Source organism: Dunckerocampus dactyliophorus, chromosome 10 (assembly GCF_027744805.1).
Source record: "Dunckerocampus dactyliophorus isolate RoL2022-P2 chromosome 10, RoL_Ddac_1.1, whole genome shotgun sequence".
NCBI lineage: Eukaryota > Metazoa > Chordata > Actinopteri > Syngnathiformes > Syngnathidae > Dunckerocampus > Dunckerocampus dactyliophorus.
The window spans coordinates 16,282,855-16,308,961 of record NC_072828.1 but is presented as its reverse complement, the minus strand read 5'-3'; the positions used below and the strand labels follow the sequence as shown (position 1 = coordinate 16,308,961).

The following is a 26,107-nucleotide window of genomic DNA, read 5'->3' as shown; positions in this document are numbered from 1 at the left end:
GTTAAAGACTGCCATCAACAGAACAATAACAGGCTTTATGTTTGTGAATGCACAATTACATTTCAACAACGAATGTTTCCTCATTTACCTCACTCGTTGGGATCTGGTCCAGTTTGTCTGAGCAGGCCACCGAGAAAGCCTTCAGAGTGTGGTGGTGTCACAGACTGACCTCCACCAAGGAACAGGAAGGGTCTGTCTGGGAGTAATAATGCAACATGTGCACTTTTGAGCAGCAGCAGCAGGCCGAAACATTTGGGTGGTGACCAGTGTTTGGCATGCAAGGGCCACATGAGTGCTTGTTTTGGCTGCTGCTTGCTTTGATTTCTGCACCAGCTGTTTCCCCATAGTGCAGCAGTGGGTCTATATCTATTTATCATTATCAGGAGCTTATGTTTGGACACTTATCCTAGATTTCTGAATATTTATACTGCAGAAGCACAGTTAACCCTCCATCCGATGTCCTCAGCTGACCTGCACTCACGCTGTGCTTCACTCATCCATGTTGAATACCACAGTATATACTGTCTACTGTATGTATGTGTATTTTTTTCACCAAGACAGCCGTTCCCAACTGGTCTTACCCAGGGACTCGCGTTTTTCCATGGTCGTAAACTATGACCCACTTTATCAGAAGCAATAAATATTAGAATAAGTGAAAAAAATATAATTAATTTAAGTTGAATAATTTAATAAATAAATATTTGTGGGGTTTTTGTGATGTCACTTTCTGTGTGGATAGACTGAAAGGAGCTCTGCATCAATGTTTCCTGCCCACAGGGCTTCTGTTTCTGGCGCTGTACCTACAGAGGAGGACGTGGAAGGAAGCCAGGAAGCAGGTACACGACGAGAGATAATTGTGATGTTGAATGAAATAAGGAAGGAATGGTCTGTAAACAGCAAGGAGCAACAGCAAAATAGATAAACAGCAAACAACAAATCCCTAATGAAACACATTAAAGATTTGAAGAATGAAAATGCATCACTTCTTCAACAAATGGATGGGCTGGAAGGAAAAGTGGATGCTTTAAAGAAGCAAAATGATGAAAAGGATCGCATCATATCGCAAATGACGTGCAGAATGGATGATTTGGAGCCGTCAACGCACATGAACAATGTGCTTGTGACTGGGCTTCACATAGCGTGCAGGTCTTATTCCAGTGCGGCATACAAAGGAAGAGGACAAGATGTTGCTCCACCAGAGCAACAGGTGGCCATCCCTCTGCAGTGAAAGGTGGTGGATGTGCATGTTAACAACATGGATACATAGTCTGGCAGGAATAAAAGAACCACACCCGTCATCATAAAGTTCAACAACAACAAAAAAACAAGGTAGCATTGCTGAGGCAGACAAGTAAGCTGAAAGAAACAAACGTCTACATCAATGAGCATCTGACAAAACGCGGTGCTGACATCGCCAAGAAGGCACTGGCTTAAGGAAGCAGGGGAAAATTCAAGGCACTTGGAGCCAGAGATGGGGACTGGAGTCTGAGTGGCACTTCACTGGGACGAGTGTTTTGTTTTTTCCTTTCTTTTTTTTGGCGTATTAGCATTGGAGAAACTGAAACTTGTGATGAGCTTAATGTCATTCCCTCCTTTTTGACATGGTAAGCATATTACGTTTTGGGTGCACGACTCAGTGCCCCATGCATTAGTACCTCAGTTGACACTATGGCGACCGAGACACCTGATGCACGCTTTGTGATTATGTTTGGTTATAAAAACTTCAAACAAGACAACACCACCAAAAGAAGCACGGACTGCAAAGTCTGCGGTACCAAGATTAGGGACGCAGAACCAGCCACATAAAATTTTATCAGGCACCTGAAAACTCACCGGGATAGGTCAGTGAAGTTATGGACAGTTAGCAAACATCCATCAGCTAGGTTTAACTTAGCTTGCTACCATCTTTGTCACTGAATATTTGAAAAGATGAGTGAATGTTAGTTTGCTTGTCACACTTATTTGCATAATTGGGTAACGTTATTCATCTACATTCTGTTGCCACCATCTACTGCCCAGTGTGAAACATAGAAAAATACAGTTACACTGTCGGTTTACAGGCAGGTTACAAGTTAATTGTACAATGTTAATGTTGCAGGTTCACCAGGTTTCTTAGAGACTTAAGAACTTGACTTGGACTCGTGACCAAAGACTTGAAACTTGACTTGGACTTGCAAAAAAAACTTTGGAAAATCTCTGCTTGGAGCTATGTCAAGTTAAACAGAGGACAGAAGGAAGCCAAAGTGGTTGTTGTCAAAGACATCAAAGAACTGGACAAATATTGAAGATTACATCATGCTGACAAGGAATTAAAAGACACAACTCACAAAACTTCCTCAATGTTTTGCTTTATTTTATTATATTTATCTTCACTAATTCAAATGTATTCCTGTTTATTATTGTAACAATTTATTCCCACGGTGGCTGAGTGGTTTGCATGTTGGCCACACAGTCAGGAGATCGGGAAGAATCTCCACTTGGGCATCTCAAGAGATCAAGATCAAGAGATCAAGAGAGTTTTATTGTCATGTGCACAGTAAAACAGCAGTTATACCATGCAATGAAAATCTTATTCTGTTCATTCTCCCAAGAAAAGAAAGAAAACAAATGAAAGAATAAGAACATAAGAAACATAAACACATAAACATATATACCAATAAATTAAGCAACAACAACAGAAGAGACATTAATACAAGTAAATAATACAAATAAATACATAAATAAATAAAGTGCTATGAGTGTGTGCGTGTGTTGCATGCGGCGTGTGCGAGTGCTTCGTTGAGGAGCCTGATGGCCTGTGGGTAAAAGCTGTTTGCCAGCCTTGTGGTCCTGGACTTCAAACTCCTGTAGCGTCTGCCTGACGGTAGGAGTGTGAATAATGAGTGTTGTGGATGTGTGCTGTCCTTGTGGAGTTTGCATGTTCTCCATGGGTTTTCTCCGGGTACTCCAGTTTCCTCCCACACAAAGACATGCATGTTAACTGGTGACTCTAAATTGCCCATAGTGTGAGTGTGATTGTTTGTTTGTCTACATGTGCATAGTGGTCAGTCCAGGGTGTACCCCGCCTCTCGCCCGAAGTCAGCTGGGATAGGTCCCAGCATACCCCCGTGACTCTAACTATGATAAGCGGCATAGAAAATGGATGGAATTTATTCCCGTTTTAAAAATTTTTTTAAATGTTATTTATTCCCTTTCCTTAACACTGCACAAGGTTGATAGTGTCACTATTTTAACTCCTATTTGCTTCCTGATATATATCTTTTAACACCATCATTTCCTTTCATACAGGAAGTGAAAAAAATGTAAATGACAAATGTAGGAAAGGGAAATAGTTTAAGTGTCAACAAGTAAAAGTTATGGTGTGAAAGAATTATCAGTAATAGACATGGGGAAGGGGTAGGATTAAATATAAGATCTGCTTCTTCCTACAGCTTTTCAGACATGTTGAATTGTGCAAATGTAACCATGTGATGTTCTTTATGCTATTTGACTAGAACCACTAACCTTTAGTTAGATGCGTTTGTTGGAGTAATATGATTACATTGGAAACGCATTGCCCAGTAACCCTGGGATGCAATATATACCTGTATATTTACATCATTATGCCACTCTGGGTTTCTGGCAGTGGAAGTGAAATCATTCATTATATTTATTGATTATATCGTTAGAGCGGGAAAAAAAGTTTGGTGTTAAATTTTAAGTAAAGCACTCCTGCATCCATTTATGCCATTGGCATTTTACAGACTATTTTTAATTCTCACGGTAATAAAGGACAAATTGCTTCCCTTTGGAACTCAAAACGGAACATGGTCATGGTTTCTAAATAGTGGACGATTCAACACAGCCCTAGTAGTATCCAATCACCTTCTTTCACCTGTCTTCCCTCTCTTTTCTCGCTTTCCTTTTTGAAAAACGGATTTTATTTTCCTAGGCAACACTGTATCTCTTTGGCAGCTACATAGCATCGTCATCAGTCTGTGCGCTAAGGCAGGACCCTTTCATGCAGATACAGATACAGATACAGGGGGTGGCTGGTCAATGTGGATGTTTACATTTTGGTCAGTGTGGATTTAACTTTTACTGCCAAAAACAAACAGATCGTTTAATGACTATATTAGAAACAAATGTACACCCAGACAGCAAAATCGTATTTTATTTTGTACCTATTTTTTTGGAATTATTCTACCTTTTCCCCCCTTTACGGCTCCCCTGAGTGTATTCGTTCACGTGATAAATAAAAGTTAATTGGGGAGAGCCAGGGGAGTGGAGCCAACTTGCCCTGGACAACGCAGCTCGCTGGGTCTGGGCAGAGTGAGGAGGAAGTGTCGGCTGTCATGCCAACGACAGTGCAGCGTGAGTCCTTGAGTAAAATGGCAGTGTTTGTTTGTGATGCAGCTTATTAAGTAGCTTAAAAATAGCATGGAATATGTTTTTCGCTGCCTTCTAGGTAACGTTCGCTGCCCAAGTATGGGCATAAACACCCCTAAAAAGCATAATGTACAGGTATTAGTTACTAATTGAGGACATTTTTCCACCTTAATAATGAACATTGTTTAACATTTTTGTTAATTTCTCAATTTGAAAAGAACATATATGAATAGATTACAACTAGTGCGGGATTTAGTTCAGCACAGACCAAGGCTAGCAATCTTGGATCAATACTAAATTCTCCACTTTCATCCACTTTTCCTTGTGGCCTTTGTAGTACTATAGTACTGTATTTTATTTCCCTAAAAAATATTTTAAAAAATAACAACTGCATTGTTGAAAGATGACTTTTTTGTCATCCAGTTATAATCAGATTTTTTTTTCAAAAAACAAAAACGTTAGTCTTGTAATATTACACGTTTTTTTCCTCACAAGATTGCTACTTTTTTAAATAATTTAAATTTTTTCTCGAAAAATATAACTGCATTCTTGTAAGATTATGACAATTTATCTAGTAAAGGTTCAAATATAATCTCAAATTGTATTATATTTCCAGTGTGGCTCTAATACTCCTCTGCAGTGCATGTATTTTTTTTCTCAAAAATATAACTGTATTCTTGAAAGACTTTGACGTTTTTTTGTCATAAAATGTTCAAATGATATAAATATTCAAATAAGATATATATTTTGTATTATTATTTTCATTGCGCCCGTATATAGCAAATAAACCCATTTGTTTTTTTGTGCAGATCCAAATAAATGTTTGAATCCATATGTTTTATTTGAACTTTCATTACATTGATAAACATGTAAACATCCATGGTGCAACAAGTAACGCACAGGAAACGAGTACGAGCACCGTGCGCGTTCGTGTGTGTGGGAAGTCCTGTCATGTGACGCTCATTCTCTTAAAACATAGAATATTTGAGCAATTTTACACCAAATTTGCATGGAAACACGACATTAGTGGGAGATTGCAACATTAGAAAACCTAGTGACGCCGCGTTTAATGGCTTCATCCTGCGGAGATGAAGAGGGCGGCGTTGCATGGAGACACATCGGCGCAGCCTCGGAGCTCTCCAGGAAGAGATGCCGCCTGGTGTACTCCTCCCTCGGCCATCAGTCGGATGTGTGCCTCTTCTTCGTGAAGGGGGAGTTCTTCGCCTTGGATGCCCGCTGCGCACACTCTGGTAAAGCTCCTTAAAAACCCACGTGTAAGCGAGACCGTATTACATTCCTAGCATCAGTCAAGCCAGCTACCACTTCGAATAACATCAGCTTGATTTACGGTGCGTGTTTATAGCCAGCATTTCGGTAAACCCTCTGCCAATGTGGATTTCAAAATAAAATCTGACATATTGCTAGACGTTGTCATTAAACGGTCGTTTACATTTTAATACTGCATATTGAAACTCAAATATATATTTTAGCTCTACTCTGAGAGGGAGCAGACCACATCACGATATCGAGGCCATACTGAGTTGGCATTTCAAAGAAAAAGCCCTTTGAAATTGCTATATGTGCCACAACAATCAAATATGACATTTCAGGAGGTCCTTTATGCGAGGGTGACATTGAAGAGGCTGATGGGATCCTGCGGGTCTTCTGTCCATGGCATGACTACGACTTTGACCTCAGGACCGGCATATCAGGAACATCACTAAAGGTCTGTTTCATTTGACTTATCCATGTGTGAGATGAACACACATTGAACTTCAAAGTCCCCTATTATGCAAAAGTGACTTTTAAATGATGATCTAACAGTAACATGTGTACATAGAGCCTGTTTATGAGCATCAAATGTAAGAAAACCCTATCATCTCCCTCACTTGTTTGCTCCACTTTTGAGAGAAGAGGCACGATAAGCAGTTGCTCAAGTTCTTGGATTTTTATGATGATGGCTCTGAACGGGCCCTAGCTAGATAAGCTTGCCCCGTTTATGCACCCACCACAAAAAAAACAACAAAAAACAAAACAAAGCTTTGCCAGAAATCTTAATATAAAGCGCTGCCAACTACCCGTCAGTCAGCTGCTGACGTGGGAGCTGCAAGTTTGTTGCAATTAAAATGTGACTAATTTTAGCATTGAAGCTCACATAGCTATTTTTGTGTCTTCCTTTCCTGCTCCTTAAGGCAGGGGTGTGCAAACTTTTTCCACTAAAGGCTGTATACAGAAAAACTGAAGGATGCGGGGGCCACTTTTATACATTTTGTGCTTTAAATATGCTAAAACCAATCCATTGTCGGTCAACGTATGCTAAGCAACCTCAACAAAAGATTGACTTGTTTACCTTTGTGTTGCAGGTGATAAAGCATAGGTACCGTCCAGTCCCCGCACTGCATGATTGTGAAAAGCTATCATGGGGAGTCCTGGGAATTCCCCGGATAATTAGGCTGTATTGCTGGTAGCTCGTATTTTTATACCTCCGGTACTGGTTTATCACGTTTGTTAAACTTTCACGTTAGATCTGGTATCCGATTTATATGAAGACTTAAATCATAAGGATTGCAAGTGGACAAAGAAAGTGAAGCCTGGTGAAACGAAAGGGTTGCAACATCAGGTTGGGATAAAAGATAAAAGTTGAATGATTATGTACTGTATCTATTTATCAGCAGGAGCTGCAGGCTGAAAAGGGGCCCCCGGCCGTACTTTAGACGTCCTTGCCGGCATACGTTGTTGTATGTGATATATGGCATTTATTACGTTGGACAAGTGCAGAGTTAGTCCATATTTAAAAAGTGGATGACGTACCCAATTGCGCTTTTTATAGCCGCACACGCTGCACGAGACTGGCGTTGACAAACACAGTTCATTAGTGTTAAAGCCACAGACACACAAAACGAAAAGTTTTGGACAACACACTTCCAATACACTATTGGGAGACTTCTATATTAAAAATGGTACAATACTGGACCTTTATATGATTACTATGTCAGATAGAAGCTTGTGTGTAGTCTATACCTGCATGCCAACACCCATGTTTCCCATGTTGCTAATCTCTAATGTTTCCATTGGTTCAGCAACAAGTGCATGAGATCAAACTGGAGGACGGTGACGTGTACGTGAAGCATGCAAGCTGTCTCTCCTTGCAGCCATTTCCTGTCCATCACAAGAGCTGAGCTTCATCACCTCCATCCGTCTCCGTCACGCCGCCAAGTCTCTTGATTACAGGGACGTCCAGTCGGGAGCGAGCACGTACAGGTTATTTATACGATTCTTTTTTTTTTTTTTTTTTTTTTACAAATCCCAGCCATCTGAAAACATTCCTCAGCGTTATCTGTCAGTTTTATCAGACTTTGTACTTTGATTGCAAAGGAACTCAGACAGCGATGATATCAGACAGTTGTCTCAACGAGACATCAGGACATTGTTTTAACACAGACAGACGAGCTGCTCACTTTTCAGTCAAGACAAAAAACTTGAACTCTGAATCCACCATTTTCAGTTGTCTAGTTTCCCCAAAACATTGTGCGTAATTGTGCTCTGACTTTATATTTTAACCGCATCAGCTACTGTATTAGCAGCTGCCACGTGTGAGGGTATTCTCTGGGTGAATCCAGATCTATCTCATAGTTACAGTAGAGTATACCGTGGGCAAGTTGAGTTTATGCCTACAGCTTCACGATGTATTTGACACCATGCTTAGAGTTAGGGTATATTCTAGGCTACAACAATGGCTCATAACAGTGTCATTTTTTTGGCAGTACAATGCCATAGCTATTGACTGGAGAACTTAACTTAGTTATTATCACAAAAACCATGGAATATCAGCTTCTATATTAAACTCTTATGAGCTATTTTTGTTGTCATCGTTATATTTGTACAAATAAATGTAGATTTAGTTGTACCAGGCATTAAAATGAACAAGAAACTGAAGAAACAAGGGTGGTCTAATCATTTTTTTCTATGACTATGTTCAGGGCAAGTCACCTAAAGTTTATACCTCAGGGTTAGGGCATGGGTACATTATCGATTAATCAAGTTTCTAATCACATTCTGTTTCTACATTCTGGCTTACTTCATTGAATGCCCCATGGTTAGGTTACATTCGGGCTTGTCCAGTTGACATAGTGCCCAACCTATGGGTAGAGTCTGGCTGGGGGGCTATTGATTGATTGATTGATTATTTCGAGCCACAAAATAAACACACATTGTCCAATGATGTACAGACTGCACCCGCACTGTGTAGAGTTAAAAAGATCTGATGTTACACCCGTGAGTGGACTGCAAATGTATGTATGCAAATGTATGTAAATCTTCATTAGGATTTTCTTGATTAATCAATGTATTTTTAGTAGGGATGCCCTGATTAGGGTTTTATGCTCCCGATTCCAATCATCTAGGACTGAAATCGGCCGATACCGATCACATGGATTACAGAAATTATACATTTTTCAGTGTATTTATGCTATTGGCCAGGGGTGCCGTATAAAGGGAACAAGTCTGGATAATTCCAAGGTCCCTTGATTGCCAGGGGGCACAAAAAATAAATAATTACTAATAAAGACCCAGAATTCCTGGCTGCACCCCTGCTACTGGCTATATGATATGAAAAAAGGAACCATAAAATCAATTTAATTTAGACAAAAACATATTTTACTTTTACTTTACTTTTGGAAGACAACTTGTGAAACTTCTAGATGATGAGACTCCTTCTTTAAGGAGTCTTTGGCGAACTCGGTGTCTTCCACTGTTGACAAAGGCTGCTGTCGTCCGATGAATGAAATGATTTTTTGGGTTATTAGATTAGTCGTCCTACTGTCACACACATACGGGTGAGTGATCACACCGTGAGCCTCCAAAACTCACCATACTCCATCAAGTGTTTGCCGTATTGAAGCTTTTTAATGTGCAAAATAGTTTTCGTGGCATGTGTTAGCAGTTCCACACGGCAGACATGATTGTTTTTGTTGTGAAGGAAAGTGGGAGGACAACGCTGCCCAAGACGTAAGTTGGGGTAAAACAATGCACTGCACGAAAGGGTCGCTGCGGATTGCAATAGCGCTAGCTACAGGTGATTGGTGTTGATAGACATCTATTTGCATATGCCAATCACGCAATTTGTTACGATACTGATCGGTGGCCCATTTATCGGAGCATCCCTAATTTTTAGTTATGACATTTTATCAAACTGTCCAAAAAGTGTAGTGCAGTGGTCCCTCGCCACATCGCGGTTTGAATTTTGCGATTTAAATCATGCTGTTTTGTGTTTGAATAGAGCCTATTACTAAAAAAAAAGAAATATTTGAGTCAATTTTACATATTTTTTGTCTAAATTAAGCATTTCAAGCATAAAAATGGCTAAATGAATTAAAATACAAATACAAGAAATTAAGAAGACTCTTCAAATTGTGAATGTAGTATTCTACATCGGTCACTACGGTAGGTGTCAGTAATTGTTCGGTGAGACAAGCGCCAGACATGATTGCCGGAACAACAGGCTTTTATTGCAGGTTTAAATTATCTCACAACATCTGGAACACATTTACTACGACACACACACAAGCACGAGTTTTATTTATGTCTTAAATGGCTTATTTGCTGTGTTTATATCTACTATATTGGATAATACTGATGTAAATGTGAGTATATGGGTGTTATTTCATGTCTAGAGGGCTCTAATAATGTTAAAAAGTGTATATAGAAAGCCGTAAACAGGTTTTATATGCCATAACTACGAAAATATTCTATTTGTATTGAAGGAATCCCACTTTGAGGAAATTCACTTATCAGGGTCGCATCTGGAACCAGTTAACCACGATACATGAGGGATTACTGTACATGAGAAATATTCAAATAAGTCACATTTCTTACTGTAAAAAAGAGGTTCTATGTGTATTTTTAAAGAATCTTTACAAATATTTAAATCTACTGTGTGTCTGCTGCGATTGCAATAAAATTTTGTCGTCACCTTTGACAAGCCTTACTAGAGACCTGTGGCCTTTAAATACTGTATATGTGACGTACTGACATCAGCCAGCGATAATTTCCCTCAAAATGCACCTGGGGGTCCCTGTCAGTACAACTTATGACAGTAAAAGCATCACCATCTGCTTTTTTTTAAACGCATCTGCTGACGCAGTGGGATTCAAGGCTGGTTATAAAAGCACCACAGGAAGGTAATGTTCTCCAACACAAATGAACCACTCACTGAAGAATTTTTCTAGCTGTGTTTAATCTTTAGCAGTGAGTGCATTCACTATATTTTCAGTCAGCTCCATTTCCTGGCAGGGAGGCAGAGCGGCCAGTCACGAAGGTGTTGTGCCTCTGCTCCCTGATGGGAAGTTTTATTACACTCATCATTTTTCCACTTAAAACTCACTTGAGTGCGCATTTCAGGGCTTTCCGTGTGTATGCACATCATTGAGTTTAGATGTTTATCTTATCTTTATAGATGCAAAGTAACATTTTTTAATCCTACAGTGTAACTGTTGCCGGCAAGAACTTACTGAGACCAGTGGTTGCTTGTCTTGTGTATTTGTAATTAGGTCATTCCAAATTAATGTAATGTAATTCATGTAATGGAACGCCTAATCACGATTCGGTGTGTATCTCGGTTTTTAAGGTCATGGTTCGGTTCGTTTTCGATACAGTAAGAGAACACAAAGCAAAGGATAAAACTGACAAGTTGGTGTGTAAACGGCTTCAGTTGTTTAAAAATTAAACATAAAAAACTGCTCATGGCTATGAAATTCCCCAATAAATGCAATTCTCAAGAATAAATGCTTAAGTAAATATGAAATAATATCCTGTACAATGACTCACAAAGTTTCTTTTTTGAAAAGTGCAGTGATGCAGACAAGTGGATCAATAACAGTTATAACGGTCTGAATTATTGTTTTATTTTTAGAAAGTAATCCTCCCTGAAGTACAGCATTAATAGCTTGTAGCCTCATTCCCAAACAATGCTTTTGTCTTATCCACATTATTATTTCAGGAAGGTCAAGTGTTCCCAAACATAGAAGGGGTTTTCAAGCTTTGGCTTCTCCTTGGTACTTTAGCTAGCCATGACTCCCGCTAGCCATGTGTTTGTTTACATAGTTGACAGTTACACTTCCTGTCCCACACTCAATGTGTTTTGTGGGGTGCTAAAGGGGAGAAAAGTTAGGACAATTCCAAAGGCCCCAGACAGATAGGGCCCCCAGTAAATAGGTAAATAATCTGGTTGTGAATTTTTTTTTTAATATATAGTCTGAAAACAAAACAATCTCTTGTATTTGGTACTTGCTTGTAGCTGCAGCTTGTTGCCTGTCAGTCGCCAGTTGTAGCAGAGCACAGTGAAACTATGCTGCCACTGCCTAGTAAAATGTCTGGAAGTGAAAAAGGAAAGAGGGAAAGGTGAGAGAAGAAAGGCAAACGAAAATGGTGTCTATGTTTTTTTTTGTAGCCCAGCCAGTCTGTGTGTCGTGGAAATGAACCTGTTTAATGTCCACAATGAAATAAGCTAGCAGAGTGTTAACATGTTGCGTTAGCCTACATTTAGTCAGCGCAGGTAAATGTTTAGCATCGATTATTAAATCAGTTGCTCTTCCCCCATTTGCCAGATTTCACAACAAATGAGTCAGCAGCCGCACTGTCTCCCCATAACTTTACCCCTCCCTGTTCCAGTGAAGAAGGTGAGTAACACTGTGTTCAATGACACTACTACTACTTTGTATCATTGCAGTGAGTCAGTGGGAATTACAAAAAAGGAAAAAATATTTCTGATGACAGAAATTCAAACACAATTTATTTTTCCACATAATATTTCCATTTAAACTTTATTTTGTTGTTGGCAGTTTTAAAAGTTAATGTACTGTATGAGTATGTTTTTTCTTTCATAAATGTTAAAGGTGATGTGATTTTTTTGTCATGGGGCCCAGAATTCCTGGCGGTGCCCCTGGTGCTACCGTTCCGTAGCGAAAAATCCAAAATTTCTCAATACGTGTTACAGTTACACCCAACGTATTGTTCACTGTACAAAATAAATGATTCCCCTTCCACAGCACATAGGCAAAGATGTCAAACGGCCTTTCTTTTCTTTACAATGACAAAGTGAGAGAACCGGAAAGCTCCGTCAAAAAACATTTATTTACAGTCTCTTATTCATACAAAGTTTATACAATACATCATTTACACATGAAGACATCGTTCCAAACAGATACAAAAAACAACGAAGAGACTGGTGTCACCATGCAAGTGTTAATGCTACAATATGAAAGCTGTTTTTTGCAGTGTTCTGTAAGACAGGAGCTCGTCGACAGCATAATTCAAGGTGGCTTCCTGTAGCACAGTGGCACTAAAAGAAGTATTTTAAATAATAAACATGTTGGGGCTGATGCTGCTGCCCCTGCGACCGGGACCCGGATCAGCGTAAGAAAATGGAAGGATGGAGGGATGTTGCATTTTATATGAAACAACTCCAGCTACATCAAGTGCATGGAAGACCATTTGGGAATCAAAAGTATCAAATCATATCAAATCAATGGGGTTCTTGCCTTGTCATTGAGTGAACATAAATCCAAATTAATGAGATATTGTGCACATTTGAATCAGGGTATGTAAATAAACCATATTAACCCTTGAAAAAATGACCGGTTTTGCATCCACAGTAAAATATGGAGAAAAAAAAAACAACAAATGTATTATTAATACATTGGAGAGGTTGTGTATAACCTTTAACTTTATTGTGCCTGTTCTGTATAAACTGCACTGACATGTAATATGGGGACGACCCAGCAATTTTCTGCCTTTGGAGAGCCACCTGTGTACAAGGGTGTCTCAATCCCAAGACACAGGTGAAAAGTTTTAACACCTGACAATTCCTGCTTCTGCCCTGTTACGTTGAGAGCAATTGTCGCTGTCTGGCAATAATTTTAATACCAGTGTTGCTACAGCAACAGTTGTGTCACAGTCTCACTTTTGTTGGGTTCTGTGTGAAAGTCACAGCAGATTAAATAGTGTGTGTGTCCGAGAGTCGGTTGAATCTTTTCAGAAAGTTGCCAGACAAAAAGCTGTGATTCATTCTTCAGCCTGACATTTTACGACGCGCTGCAAAGTGAAAGTGCTATTCCCAAGAATGCCCTTTCCCGCTGAGATAAACATTTTCTTTCCACACAGAATAAATCTTGTTTTTGTGTGCTTTGTCTGCTTAAACTCGCATCATTTCATCCCCAAAACGCTGCAAATGTTTTGCCTCTTAAGTTGCCTTTGAAGTTCCGCTGCAGGCCGAGTTTCCCATGTGAGGCCTTGGAAGGGCTATTATTGTTACCTTGTCGTTCAACCCCCCCCCCCTCATAAGTTCTTCTCATGAATAAGCCGTCGCTGCTGTCAAAGCACTCTCTGGCGAAAGCCTTCCGGCTTCCATGTGCAACCACTTGTGAAACCCCTGGTGATGGACTGCGAAGACCCCAATTACTTCACTTTTTCCCTGCCTTTACCAAACAGTGTTTCATCTATCACTAGGTCATCCTCTCTCTAACATTTCCTCCAGTTGCTATGCAGATGTTAACGCCAAATGACCTGATAGACCTCACTATTGCTTTTGTGTGTGTGTGTATGTAGATTCCATCTCTCTACACACCTGGATTCAATTATTGTCTCTCTTTTGCAGGTTGGATGCAACATCTGCTGCAGTTTGTTTTCATCCACCCATCAAACCCGACTATGCTTATGATCAGAGAGGTGAGGGTGGGGTTATAATACAAATATATGGTTATTTGCGAGATTTCTCCTATGGCGCCATATGTTGTATAGTAAGTTCATTCAAAATCAATAGGGTAGGGCAATTAGTCTAACATAGATAGATCCAGGTTTTGTCCTCCTTGCAGGGTGGATGTTTGTCAGACTGGGTCGCTCACTAGTTTGTTACTGGTAGGGAAGGTAGGGTGTACGGTTGCTAACTACAAAATTTTACAATGATCCTGTATATTAGATAGCATTTTTATTCCAAATCAGTAGGATACTTGGTGTGATATTGTGAAAAAGCCGCTGAAAGTTTGTCAGTGGACATTTAGGACTGGTAGACGACTAGCCGACCTCAGCTGCATCGACAGCTCAGTGTTGGATACTATTTGAAATCAACAGGATTCTACAGTGGAACTTTCTGTTCCTGTATGCTGATCGACCTCTACTTTGTCAAACTATAAAATCGAACTCATTCCAGGGTGGTGCCACTACTGTGAAAGCTTTTAATTGTTATTTCTTCATGCAATGACGATGCTGTAGCTATTAATAGAAAATCAACAGGTTTCTTCGTTTGACAGAATAGTATTCCCTGACACAAATGAGACCGGTAGACAGGTGACGTGAAGTGAGTACCTACTGTTGAGCATCAATTTGATTTTAAAAATGCCCCCGTTGTGTCGGATACTACATGAAATCACTCAGATTGATTTGATGTACAATAGAACCTTGAAAGGATTATGCAATGTAGCTGTCTTAACAACACGTATGTGTAATGTTTCGGTCAAAATACCCCGAGGATCATGAATTAGAGCACACTTAAAAACCCTTTTATAGCCTTGTTCAGAACAGTCAGTTTCGGGGTGCTGTCCGGTGGCATGCAAATGAGCCACTGCTCACGCCGTCCCCTCTACTGCAGTAACAGTCATACGCAATGTGCTGGCCTTTAAATATCGTAAATTGTTTTATATTAGGAAGCTAAAATAAACATGACTCGGTTGTGGAATTTCACACTTGGTGTTTGGGCAGGCATTTCATAAACCCAATTATGTGTATACAAGCGTTTAACATCCATAAGTGTAAAACACACAGAGCAAAAATGTAAAAAGAAACACTCCGTGATGACACAGGTTCCACGGAAATTGATGTTTTTGTCCTTGCACGTTGATACTGTAGCCTTGGGTATAGCTCTCGTAGCATACGGTTTAAGATATGCTTTTGATTAATTATTATTATTATGTAGTTGTTTGCAATATTTAAAACAAAAATATGTCCGTTTTGACCCTAATGAGCGTCCGTACGGGGGAAATATTGATGAATGCACTGATTATTGTCTTGCACACTACTAGAGATGCTCGTTTGCGTTGGTGTGTGAATGAATCACAGATGGCAGAGTGTCATGTTGATGCAAACATTGAGGAAAGTAGATGAAAACTTCCTCTCTTACCTGGAGGACACGGCACAATCGCTCTTTATTGAACGCGTCTCTGGAGTCTCTCCATTTGAACAAGGGCTCAGTGTTTGCAACTTTTTCTTTCAGCAAAGGCCAATTTTTGTAATGGCTCCACCATGAACAGTTTCTAGAAAACACGTCTTTCATCCATAAAATGTCACCAGAGTCTTGAGATACATGCCAGCTTTTCATATAAGCACAAGATGTACTGTATGTCTTTCAGGAGGCACAGGAATAGAAACAGAATATAACAAACCCTTCAAGTCAGTATAAGATTATTGTATATCTCCAGCCAGGCTCAACACGGGAGTTTCCACAGTAGAGAAGAAGCAAGTGCCTTCCCATCAACAGAATGTCAGGTTTTAGTTCCTTAGGATGAGTCGCCTTGAGTGACGATCTAGAAATGACAAAACAAACTTTCAGTTTCTCTGTTATGACCCCTTGATGGGGATACACTACCTCCCAAAAGTGAGTATACCTCTCACATTTCAGCAAGCATTTTGACTGTATAACTGTATATCTTCTCAAGGGCCAATCATATAGAAATTATGACAAATGTAGTCAGTGTACAGTTTGCATAGCAGTATGTATTTACTATCTACTGAAAATAAGTCAACACAGCCATTTTCAGAGGGCAGTAAATCTATGCTGCTATAAAAGCTGTACACTGACTACTTCTACTGACTACTCTTAAAGTATAGCCATCATTTCTATTGTAGTGTCCCTTGATAAAACGTGAGGGTTGTATTCATTTTTGTCAGGTTAGATCATTTCAACCTACCTTCTGATCATTGGCGTTGTTGTGTGCGCAGAGCCACCCTGCTCCTGCTTGTAGTGCCAACTCTACGACTCTGGGTCCTGCCCTGTTGCTCGGAGGGATAGGCCACCACTCGAGTGGATGACCTCCGCACCTGCATGCCTTCCATCTCCCTCATGTCCCTCGCCATCTGTGACAGCGTCTGACCCGGATTGGTCTGCAGACGCTGGAAGAGGCTCTCTCTGTTGATTTTCCTCTCAGGGCAGCTGAAAGTCAAAGCTACACCGGAGTCTGTCTTCATCTCTCTGGAGAAACCGTCCGAGGTGCCGTCAAAGCAGCGGCCAATAGCGATTTCTTTTGCAACCCTGGGATTCTGGTCCGTGACGGTATATATGCCGTAATTGTGCCCCAAAGGATCCACGGGAGCTAACATGGTGAAGGCATTGGAGTCGTTGTTTTGCGCCACTGGAGGGTGTTTGATGAGGTACTCTTGCAGGAGGTTGTTGGTGGCGATCCTGCGACAGTTCCCTTGTGGAATGACAGATATAAGAGATCTATCCACTTCAGCTTGATCGAACAACATGCCACTACATTTGAACTCCACACAAGCTGCCGACGTATTGGCCTCTCGCATGTCTCGAGTGCTGCGTATATCCCGGATGCCATAAAGTTTGCCTTTGGTCTCTGGGTGTGTTCCTCCTAGGTTCTTAGACCTGACCATCACTTCCTTTTGTCCTTGGACTTTAACCTTAATGAAGCATGCTCGGAACTCTTGAGGGTTAGGCCACCAAGAGAGGTAGTCCCCTGTCCAGGTTGTCAGATCATTCTCCTCAAAGGGAACAACGTTGTATTCATACTTGTCCTTTTCCACCCTAAAGAATCTGAAATGGTTTGAATCAACCGGTGCATTTTCACAGGCTATTAAATTCTGGTATGGATATATGGGTCCATTGGTCTCATCGAGGTTATTTTGGTTGGGCTTTGCTAGATTAATTCTGAATGCTGTTTTCTTCAAAGCTGGATCTTCATGGTCAGAGCGCTGGTAGTCAATTTTATCCAGATATGGCTGAGATACTCCAATGATATTTGGATTCATCTTTGGCGAGGAGGGGGCTGCCTCCAGTTCCTCACCACCCATCATGGCTGTTACATAAGCGGTGTAGGCATCAGGCCTCTGGGCGTCACAGAAAGCAGGTAAACAGGCCCCATTAGGGCCGGTGATGACGCTGTCGAAGCGGCCCCATGCTCTAGGGTTGGAGGAGTAACCAGGTTTGGGTTCCAAGTTTATCAAGCTGATCACAACGCCTTCCAGCTGTTCAACGGGAAGGAACTTGTCGCTCATGTAGGCACGAACTTTGACATAGCAACGTCTGCTTTCAGGCACGTCCAAGTTAAAGAGCCTACGCTCTCTGATCTCCATGTTGCCAATGAGGAAGGTACGCTCCTCTCGTTTGCTCCGCCCGTGTCCACCGGTAGTTGTGGTGCTAGAGAAGTCGCCTTCCTCCTCCCACACTCCAGTGTCGGGGTTTAAAGACCACAGTTTCATTTTGGGGATATGCTCTTGCATTTTGACGTGCTGTGTGTCGAGAAGGACTTGAACCGCTCCAGCACCAAGTACCTGCTTGTTGCTCTCGTCCCGGAAGTCAACAGAGAACATGCCGTATGTCCTCAAAGGGAGCATGTCACCCTCGCTGTCCACAAAGTTAAGGTCGCCCGGTGTAGCAGAAGCCGTAGTGATATTTCTTGGGTCTATGAAAGTGACACTGGCTTTTACGGTTCCCTCGTAAACGTCTCCATTGTCTTTGTGGAAGGAATTGGCTGGAATGACCAACTGCCCAATTGGGTCTTCCCCTTTTATTTCTCCCAGGTTAATAGAATTGGTCTCTCCTGCATTGATGTCAATCGGAGCCTGCTTCCTCATCACCTTCACGTCATGGTAGATGGATCCACCCTTCTTGTCCAAAATGAAGACCTTCGGAGTGTCTAGAAACTTCTCAGTGGGGTCAACAAAATTCACCACCAATCTCTGTGTGTCAGGAGTAACTTGCAAGGTGAAACCTCCCTGGTATCCAGTGGTGCCCACCCTCTCTTTACCAATGTAGATGTGGCCAAATCTCAGTGGATCACCATTCTCTGCTGTGACCACTCTGCCACGCACCAGCACTGTTGGTTGCACACACTTCTGACAGCTGCACTGGGATACGGTCCTGATTGGGAGATTGTAGCTCCCACAGTCGATGGTCCGGCTTTCCATTGCTTGGACGCCGCAGCAAAAGCCGTCTCCGTCTCTGCAGCGCATATCATAGTCGAGTGAGCCAGCGCATTTGTTATGAGGGCAGCGGCCAGCGTTGTAAAACTTGGAGTCTGTCCCAGGTTGAACGCAGTCCAGCGGCAGTCTGATCAGATGCGCCTCGGGGGTGGAATTGCATGCTGTAATTCCTTTTGCTGTGAATTTTCAAAAAAAAAAAAAAAAAACAGTGAGTTGTGTCGATATGACACATAAAAAAGAGAAATGGCCAATCTGACACACATTAAACATTAAAGTCGTTGTAAAAAGTGGACTTTAAGGGGCTGTATGCAACTTGTTCCAAATGACATTTTTTGTACCAAAAAAATCCAAGAACATCACCAGCAGTTAACATATGTTACCAACAGTGGTTTAAGAACAGATAGTACAAAAAAACGTCTCTATTCTTCACAATTACAAATTAAACTGCATAAAATGTGTCAAACTTTAGTTCGGCAGGAATAAAATAACTGGTGTTCATGGGTGTCACTACTGTCTGGCATTCACATACATGTCCGAGGCGCATGTGCATGTACAAAATATCATTTTGTGATTATGGTAGGATACCGTGGTCCCTCGTTTATCACAGTGAATTGGTTCCAGGCCTGACTGTGCATTTCTGCGAAGATTCCATGTTAATAAACCAAATACTTTCGTAGTTAGAGCATAAACTTGTTTAATTCATATAAAAAAAATAAAATAATTAAAAATAAATAGAAATAATTCATATATATTTTGGCACTGTGATGCATAGCATGTGCATGGGCTGCTTAATTAGACTTTCAAGGGGAAATGAGATGAGAGCTGGAAAGACAGGAGTAATAGAGTATACAGTGATTAATATGCATTGTATCATAGATGAGCTTCTGGTCAAGTTTCATCACAGAACTCCCCTATGTAATTAATATGGTATAGCGGTACTCTCGGCTTCATAATAAAGAATGCAAAGTCTGAAATGTGGGTGATTAAGTGAAGCATAATGCACAGTGTAATGGCCCTACACACTCATAGAACCTCCAGCCATAATAACTTCTGGGGTGCAGGGATGCCTGTTTGTTAATACTCATGTTAGCTAACAAGCACCTGGAGGACATTTGCAATTAGGAGCCACCACCATTTAGATGCGTAATTGTGTGACTCTCACAGGTTTTATTGTTGATTTTAACCCCCATGTTGGGGAGGAATTGCATTTAGGGGGTATTTGCAATATCCAGCATTATTGTTTAGCGTGAATATAATGAAAGAAAAAAAATACTTGAGCCATGGCCAGATATTTTTTTTTTTCTCCAGTGAAGTAATGTAAGCTGGGGGTTTTTTGTTCTCTTAATGCATGGACACGTCTCACAGATGAGGTCTTGCTTTGAGGTCGCTTCCTCTTCAAATGCAATATTCAAGTCTCTCAGCTGTTGCTCCCTAAAGACGAGAATGAATTGTGCTTTTGCTTGAGCCTGTGAAAGATGTCAACTAAGTCTTGACATTGTCAAGTTGTACCACTTTGAATCAAAGAGTGAGCTTTTATCAGTTGGATGCTGGTTCTGGCTAGGTTTTAATTGTTGAAAAAGAAAAAAAAAAAAACATACAGTAGCTGATAGATGTTCAAGACTTACCAATGACAGTTAGGGATGCTGGCGAGGACTTAATGCTGCCTGCTGCACTGCTGGTTTTGCAATAATACTGTCCAGACTGTTCTTGCTTCAGGTCCTTCAATACAAGGTCTTCTTGATACTTGTACACTTTTCTGTCCAGCAGAGTCCCGTTGTGGTACCTCGGTGACACAATTTTATTGGTAAGAAAAAGTCAACACAAATTGACATAGCTTTGTTTTACAGGTGACAGCATATTAGTGTAATACTGTATCTAACAATATATCTCATTCATAAGCAATTCATTTTGTTTTTAGAATATGCTGAGGGCCAAAAATGTCTCACGTGCCACACTTTGGACATCCGTGATGGACAGAATGTTATTTACCATATTTTACAGACTATTAAGTCACACTTATTTCCTAGTTCGGCTGGCCTTGCGAGTCGTCACAATGACAGATTTTGCTGGACGATAATTGTCCTACAAATTATTGCCGATAAACAACATTATGTTGAAGCCATTTTTTCATTAATGTAATAATAATAATAATAATAATATATGACATAATAATGCCAGTACAATGTATCAAAGGCATCAAAATAAACTTAAATTTCTCAAGAATGTTTAACATGGTAATTGGAATGTCAAGAGCTTTTAAATAAAATAATTTAAACAAACAACATAATCAATTAAACAAAAAAAGACCAAAAAAAACCCAACGAAATTAAATTGGACTATAAGTCTCTTTTAGAAAAAACTGCACTTAAATAAAAATCACAATCAATCCCGATATTTCTGATTTTGAATCAGTATCACTTTCGTTATTGTCTGAATATTGACCAAAAAAAGGGAGAAACAACCCGGAAATACTGATGTGAACCAAGGAGTGAACACTGTCGACAGCGGCAAGAGGGCGCGCTAAGCTTATGACAACTACCGTAATTCCAGGTGTATTAGCCTACTTTTTTCCCAAGCTTTGAACCCTGCGGCTTGTACAGCGATGTGGCTCATTTATGGCTAAAAGAACCACAGTTCCCATGATGCTTAGAGTGCAGCTTCAACAAGAAGTGAAGTGGACGCTAATATCATGTTTCAAAGTTGTGTTTTGATCTGACACATCTTTAGTAAGTTTGATCAAGTGCAGAATTACTACAGTTTCAGTTTGGACTGCTTGGACCGCCAACCATCCACTATCACCAACGGGTTTCGAAAGGCTGGACTACTGTGTGATGAAGAGGACAGCGCGAGCTAAAGGGCTTGTCTGCCTCGAGACGAGTGACTGATAGCGACAATGAAAGAAAGACTAACAAATGTGGGATGAAGGAATTCTGACGCTGAAGAAGACGACTTTAGTGGTTTTAGTTTAGAGGATGAGGATGTCAATGAAAGACTTTTCTGGTAGGCTACCGTTAAACTAACCGTGCTACACACACTGTTCGGCACTGTTTGGGGAAAAAAAGCATTTATTTAATCAAATGGGGAAAAAAAGCATTTATTTAATCAAAAGTTGAAATACTTCTGTAACTGTAACATCTTTCAGTGTACTAAATATCCCATGTTACGACGTGGACACCTGCAACACAGGTGCGGCATATATATGTACAAATCTTATGTACTACTTTGCTCAGTCCATAAATACCGTCATACCTGGGAGGCTTATTCAGCCTCCCAGGTATGTTATTTATGCTGTTGTGTAGCTGGGTAACTTTTACAATCACCTGACACCTATTCAGCCTGTTTCTCGGTGTGCTATTCTGTAGTTAATTCTGTAGTTAAATAATTTACCTTTCCAGATTAAATGTCTGCTCTTGGTCTTGCATTTTGTGAAATAAATGCATAAATAAATTAAACTTATATTCCAGTGCAACTTATATGTGTTTTTTTTTTCTTTTCATGACGCATTTTTTGACCGACTTATACTTCGGCTCTACTTACAGTCCACAAAATAAGGTACTAAACCAAAGGCCAAATATTTATTTATAGAAGGTGTCTTTGGGAGAAGGCCTGCCCGAACATGCGCTTTAAAAGGGATAGTTTGGATTTTTTTATTTTTTAACATGAAGTTGTGTGATATCTCAATCAGCAGTGTAGTGCATCAGCAGTGACTTACCTCCCACTTCGTCCCGTAAGCCGAGTTCTGGACGGATTTCAGTTATGAGGACCGTAGTTGGTGGGGCCACTTAAGTAAAGAGTTGGGCTTTTCAAAACAATATATGTTCAAAAGAGATACATTTGCATCACAAAAATACCTCCTCAAAAAATCCAAACTATCCCTTTAACCCTCCAAAGGGGAGAACTTGTGTTTGAAGAGAGGAATTTATTTATTCAAATGGACGATTAATTGAGGCTGTGTCTTTGTAGAGAGGCCACTATTTGAGAGACTACTGTCAACATGTTCCCGCTCTATGTGGTCATCTCACCAGTAGTATTTGTCAGGTGTCGGTGATCCTGTTGCCTTGCAGCACAACATCGCCCGCCCGCCCTCATATCGCACCTTGTCCTCGGGGTGCTTCACAATGTAGGGCTTATCTGTAGAAAGTGGAGAGGAGCAGTCGTTGAGAGGCCTTATACCTGATTATATACTTATACATGATTCATGTGTAAGTCACACAGCTGACCAGTGTGCTGTTGAAGAATGATGAATTCAGCAGCACCGTGTGTACTTTTATGGGGTTATTAGTGACCGTGCAGCCACGTACTGCAAGTGCTGCATGGAACAAACTGTCCTTGATGTGTGTTGGTCACTTTACTTTCACTGAAACAAAGATTAAATAACTGAAATCAACAAGATATTTATTCTGACTCGGCACTTTCTGTGTTTGACCAATTTGCCTATCTTTAGTAATGTAGTACTAAATGAGACGTAATACAAAAATGCAAAATAATCTGCCACTTTATAAAGTCAAGTAAAGTGGTGTTTTAGTAAATTACATTTTTTGTTCTGGTGGCAGATTGTTTAGCTTATTTGGAGTAATTATCTCAGATTTTAGTTCACGTTACTTAAGATAATCAAATTCATGTAACAGTAGCATATGAATATATTTTGTATTATGTATTTTTCACCTTGGTTTCAGATATTTCATCTTGCTTATGGTAATGGTAATGGTTCAATTTATTTTGAACATGCTTACAAGTTACATTGAAATACATCACATAATACAATTCACAGTTCTACACGTCCAAAAAGGAGTAGGGTGAAGCAAATCTTATTTAATCCTACCCCCTTTCCGTTTCACATCAATTACAATACATTTATTCACTTCCTGTAGTTCAAATGTACTCTTTGCCAATTTTAAACACATAGGAAAATGCTAAGGCAGTATAACAATGCGGTACAATACGTGACAAGGTTTATAATCACTAATGAAATGATGTAACAGTTATAGTAAATAATAATAAATATAGTAATAGTAATAAATATAGTAATAGTAATAGTACACAGTATGTACACAGTGGTACAGGACTCTTCTTTCTTGTACTTTGTCAACATCAACTGCTTGTACTGTTTCTTAAAATCGCTCATTTTAGTGCATTGTTTGAGTTCTTTACTCAATCCGTTCCATAACTTGATTCCACATGCTGATATGCTAAAGGTTTTTAGTGTTGTTCTCGCATGCCAGTCATTCTATGCTGTTTTCCTTGGCAACTTAATGGAGGCTGAGGATTTGCTGCCCCACACTGTAGAGAGTAGACGGAGAGAGATGGCAGGAACATAATCAGGCACACAATAAAGTACATTTCTCAAAGGGACTATGAGAAGTTTTTCACTACAGTGCCACCTGCCATCTGATCATGTGCTCTACTTGCATTACAGGGAACATTGATTAAATTGTGATGTATTTAAAAACATAATAATAATAATCAGTTACCTTCATGAATTTGTATGGAGACACTTTTCTGACACTTTTCCTACTCACCAGCTGATCTGAGGACAGCCGACACCCAGGACAAGCCTGTGCTGTTACTGCTGGAGAAGACAGTGATGGGGGCAAACTTGTCCTTCCTGATGGTGAGTGAGACGATATCTGACGAGCAAATTCCTTTTAGCCTGAATTGACCTTTGGCATCCGTTCGGGCACGGATGACTTTGGGGTGGCTGGTGAAAGCCACCCACGCCCCTGCTACAGGGACCCCAGTCACACTGTGCACTTCACCACGCAGAACATGGCCGTCACACACACAGCGTCTGCAGTCTTCGTCAGGGCGCCCCTCGGTGCACACGCGCTGACATTTAACTGCAAAGACGACGACATGAAGTCAAAGAGATGTGAAGGCGAAAGATGCCATCCTGCGTAGTGCCATACCTGGACATGGACTCTTCCCACATTTTTGTGTTTCAACAGGCCGCCCAGTGCACTGCACTGTCGTCGAGGTCCTCACGCACGTCCTCCTCCTGGTTCTCCGACCTCCGCCGCATGTCACAGAGCAGGACCCCCAGCGGCCCCATGGCCCCCACTTGGCTGACCACACAGAGACAAGTAAATTATACACCAACAGTCGTCCCTTGACACTTTGCAGTTTAATTTTTGCGGCTTTCATCTGCCACTGTTTTTCATGCTAATAAATAAATCATCCTGTTTAGTGGTTGAATAAAAAAACGTTATCAGTCAAATCTTTTGCATATTTAAGCTAACGTTACATATTTTTTGCCCATATAAGCATTTAAGCATAAAGAAGGGTAAATTAGGGGTCACCAACATGGTGCCCGCGGCCACTAGGTAGCCCCCCACGACCACGAGGCGCCCGCAAGCCTACTTTTCATTCAGGTTTTCAGTTAATAATGTGAGAACACTAGAAAGAAATGCATTCTGAAATACGAAATGTAAGTTGTGGATACCAATTACATTTTGTTAAGGCTCTGGTAAAACAAGCATATTCAGTTTGTTTCGGTTGAAATAAGCTGAAAATAAATGTCACAAAAATGAGTAGCTCTTGGCTATTTTCATTTTGTAAAAGAAGCTCTCACAAGAAAAAACGTTGGCGACCACTTGGCTAAATGAACTCAAATACAAATATCAGGCATTCAGAAGATGCATTCAAGGACGTAGTATTCTACACTAGTCGCTAGTTGTCAGTAATGTTACTGTAATGTTCGGTGAGACACACAAGCGCCAGACTTGATCGCCGGAACAACAGGCTTTTATTGCAGGTTTGAATATTCTCACAACAGGAGCAACAATCCATAATAAAAACACAGGTTACTGTTGTGGCTGTAACCCACGGCAAGCTGAAACTCAACTGTCAACCCCAGACATCACTTCCTGTCCACCCGCCTCTCTACTCCCCGAGAGAACACATTTACAGCGACACACGAGCACGAGTCTTATTTAGGTCTTCAGTGGCTTATCTACTTTTATTATGTCTACTATATTGGGTACTATTGGGCGGCAGTGGCACAGAAGTTAGAGTAGGTCGTCCATCCCAGGCACTGTTGTTGGGCAAGACACTTTGTCCACCTTGCCTGGTGATGGTCAGAGAGGATTGACAGTCCACCCCAGGGCAGCTGTGGCTACAGATGTGTGCAGTGTGTGACTGAGGAGTGAATGAATAATGGGTTCACGGTGAAGTGCTTACATTGCGTACATTGAAAGGTACTTTATAAATCAAATCCATTATTATTATTAATGCAAGTGCCAAAGGGGTGTTAGTTCATGTCTCTAATAATGTTAAAAAACGTATTTAGAAAATCAAAAACAGGTTATCTATAATTACAAAAATATCCCGTCTATAAATGAGGAATCCCACTTTGTGGGAAATTCACTTCTCACGGGTCGTGTCTGGAACCATTTAACCACAATAAACAAATGATGACTGTATTTAGTCTTCATTCACTTTACAATTAATAGTGACCAATAGGCATTTCTGTCTCGCCTGTTTGTATTCCTTTTGAGTTCCTTTAAGAACATCCAATCTAGAATCTTCCGTAAACAGTTGA

General features: G+C 40.6%; 1 protein-coding gene and 1 long non-coding RNA gene across 6 annotated transcripts in view; one reads left to right on the top strand and one right to left on the bottom strand.

Moving 5' to 3' along the window:
• Positions 1–7,545: 7,545 nt before the first annotated feature.
• On the top strand, positions 7,546–25,666 carry LOC129188485 (uncharacterized). Of its 3 annotated transcripts, none has more exons than XR_008572652.1 (4): positions 7,546–7,629; positions 11,973–12,044; positions 14,021–14,091; positions 16,357–23,229. It is a non-coding gene; the product is annotated as an uncharacterized LOC129188485 (long non-coding RNA). The 3 variants fall into 3 exon arrangements; XR_008572651.1 differs by lacking the exons at positions 7,546–7,629; positions 16,357–23,229 and adding exons at positions 24,093–24,181; positions 24,516–25,666 and having other exon boundaries at positions 11,782–12,044; XR_008572650.1 differs by lacking the exon at positions 7,546–7,629 and having other exon boundaries at positions 11,782–12,044.
• cilp2 (cartilage intermediate layer protein 2) overlaps positions 12,480–26,107 on the bottom strand; it is a 30,503-nt gene continuing 16,875 nt past the window's right edge. For all 3 annotated transcript variants that reach the window (XM_054789076.1, XM_054789079.1, XM_054789078.1), the window contains 6 exons: positions 24,477–24,632; positions 24,090–24,407; positions 22,593–22,701; positions 20,196–20,353; positions 16,326–18,746; positions 12,480–15,941 (listed from right to left, as the gene is read on the bottom strand). In XM_054789076.1, the coding sequence (XP_054645051.1) occupies positions 16,333–18,746; positions 20,196–20,353; positions 22,593–22,701; positions 24,090–24,407; positions 24,477–24,632 (3,155 nt within the window). In that variant the 3' untranslated portion in view covers positions 12,480–15,941; positions 16,326–16,332. The remainder of the gene's footprint in view (positions 15,942–16,325; positions 18,747–20,195; positions 20,354–22,592; positions 22,702–24,089; positions 24,408–24,476; positions 24,633–26,107) is intronic.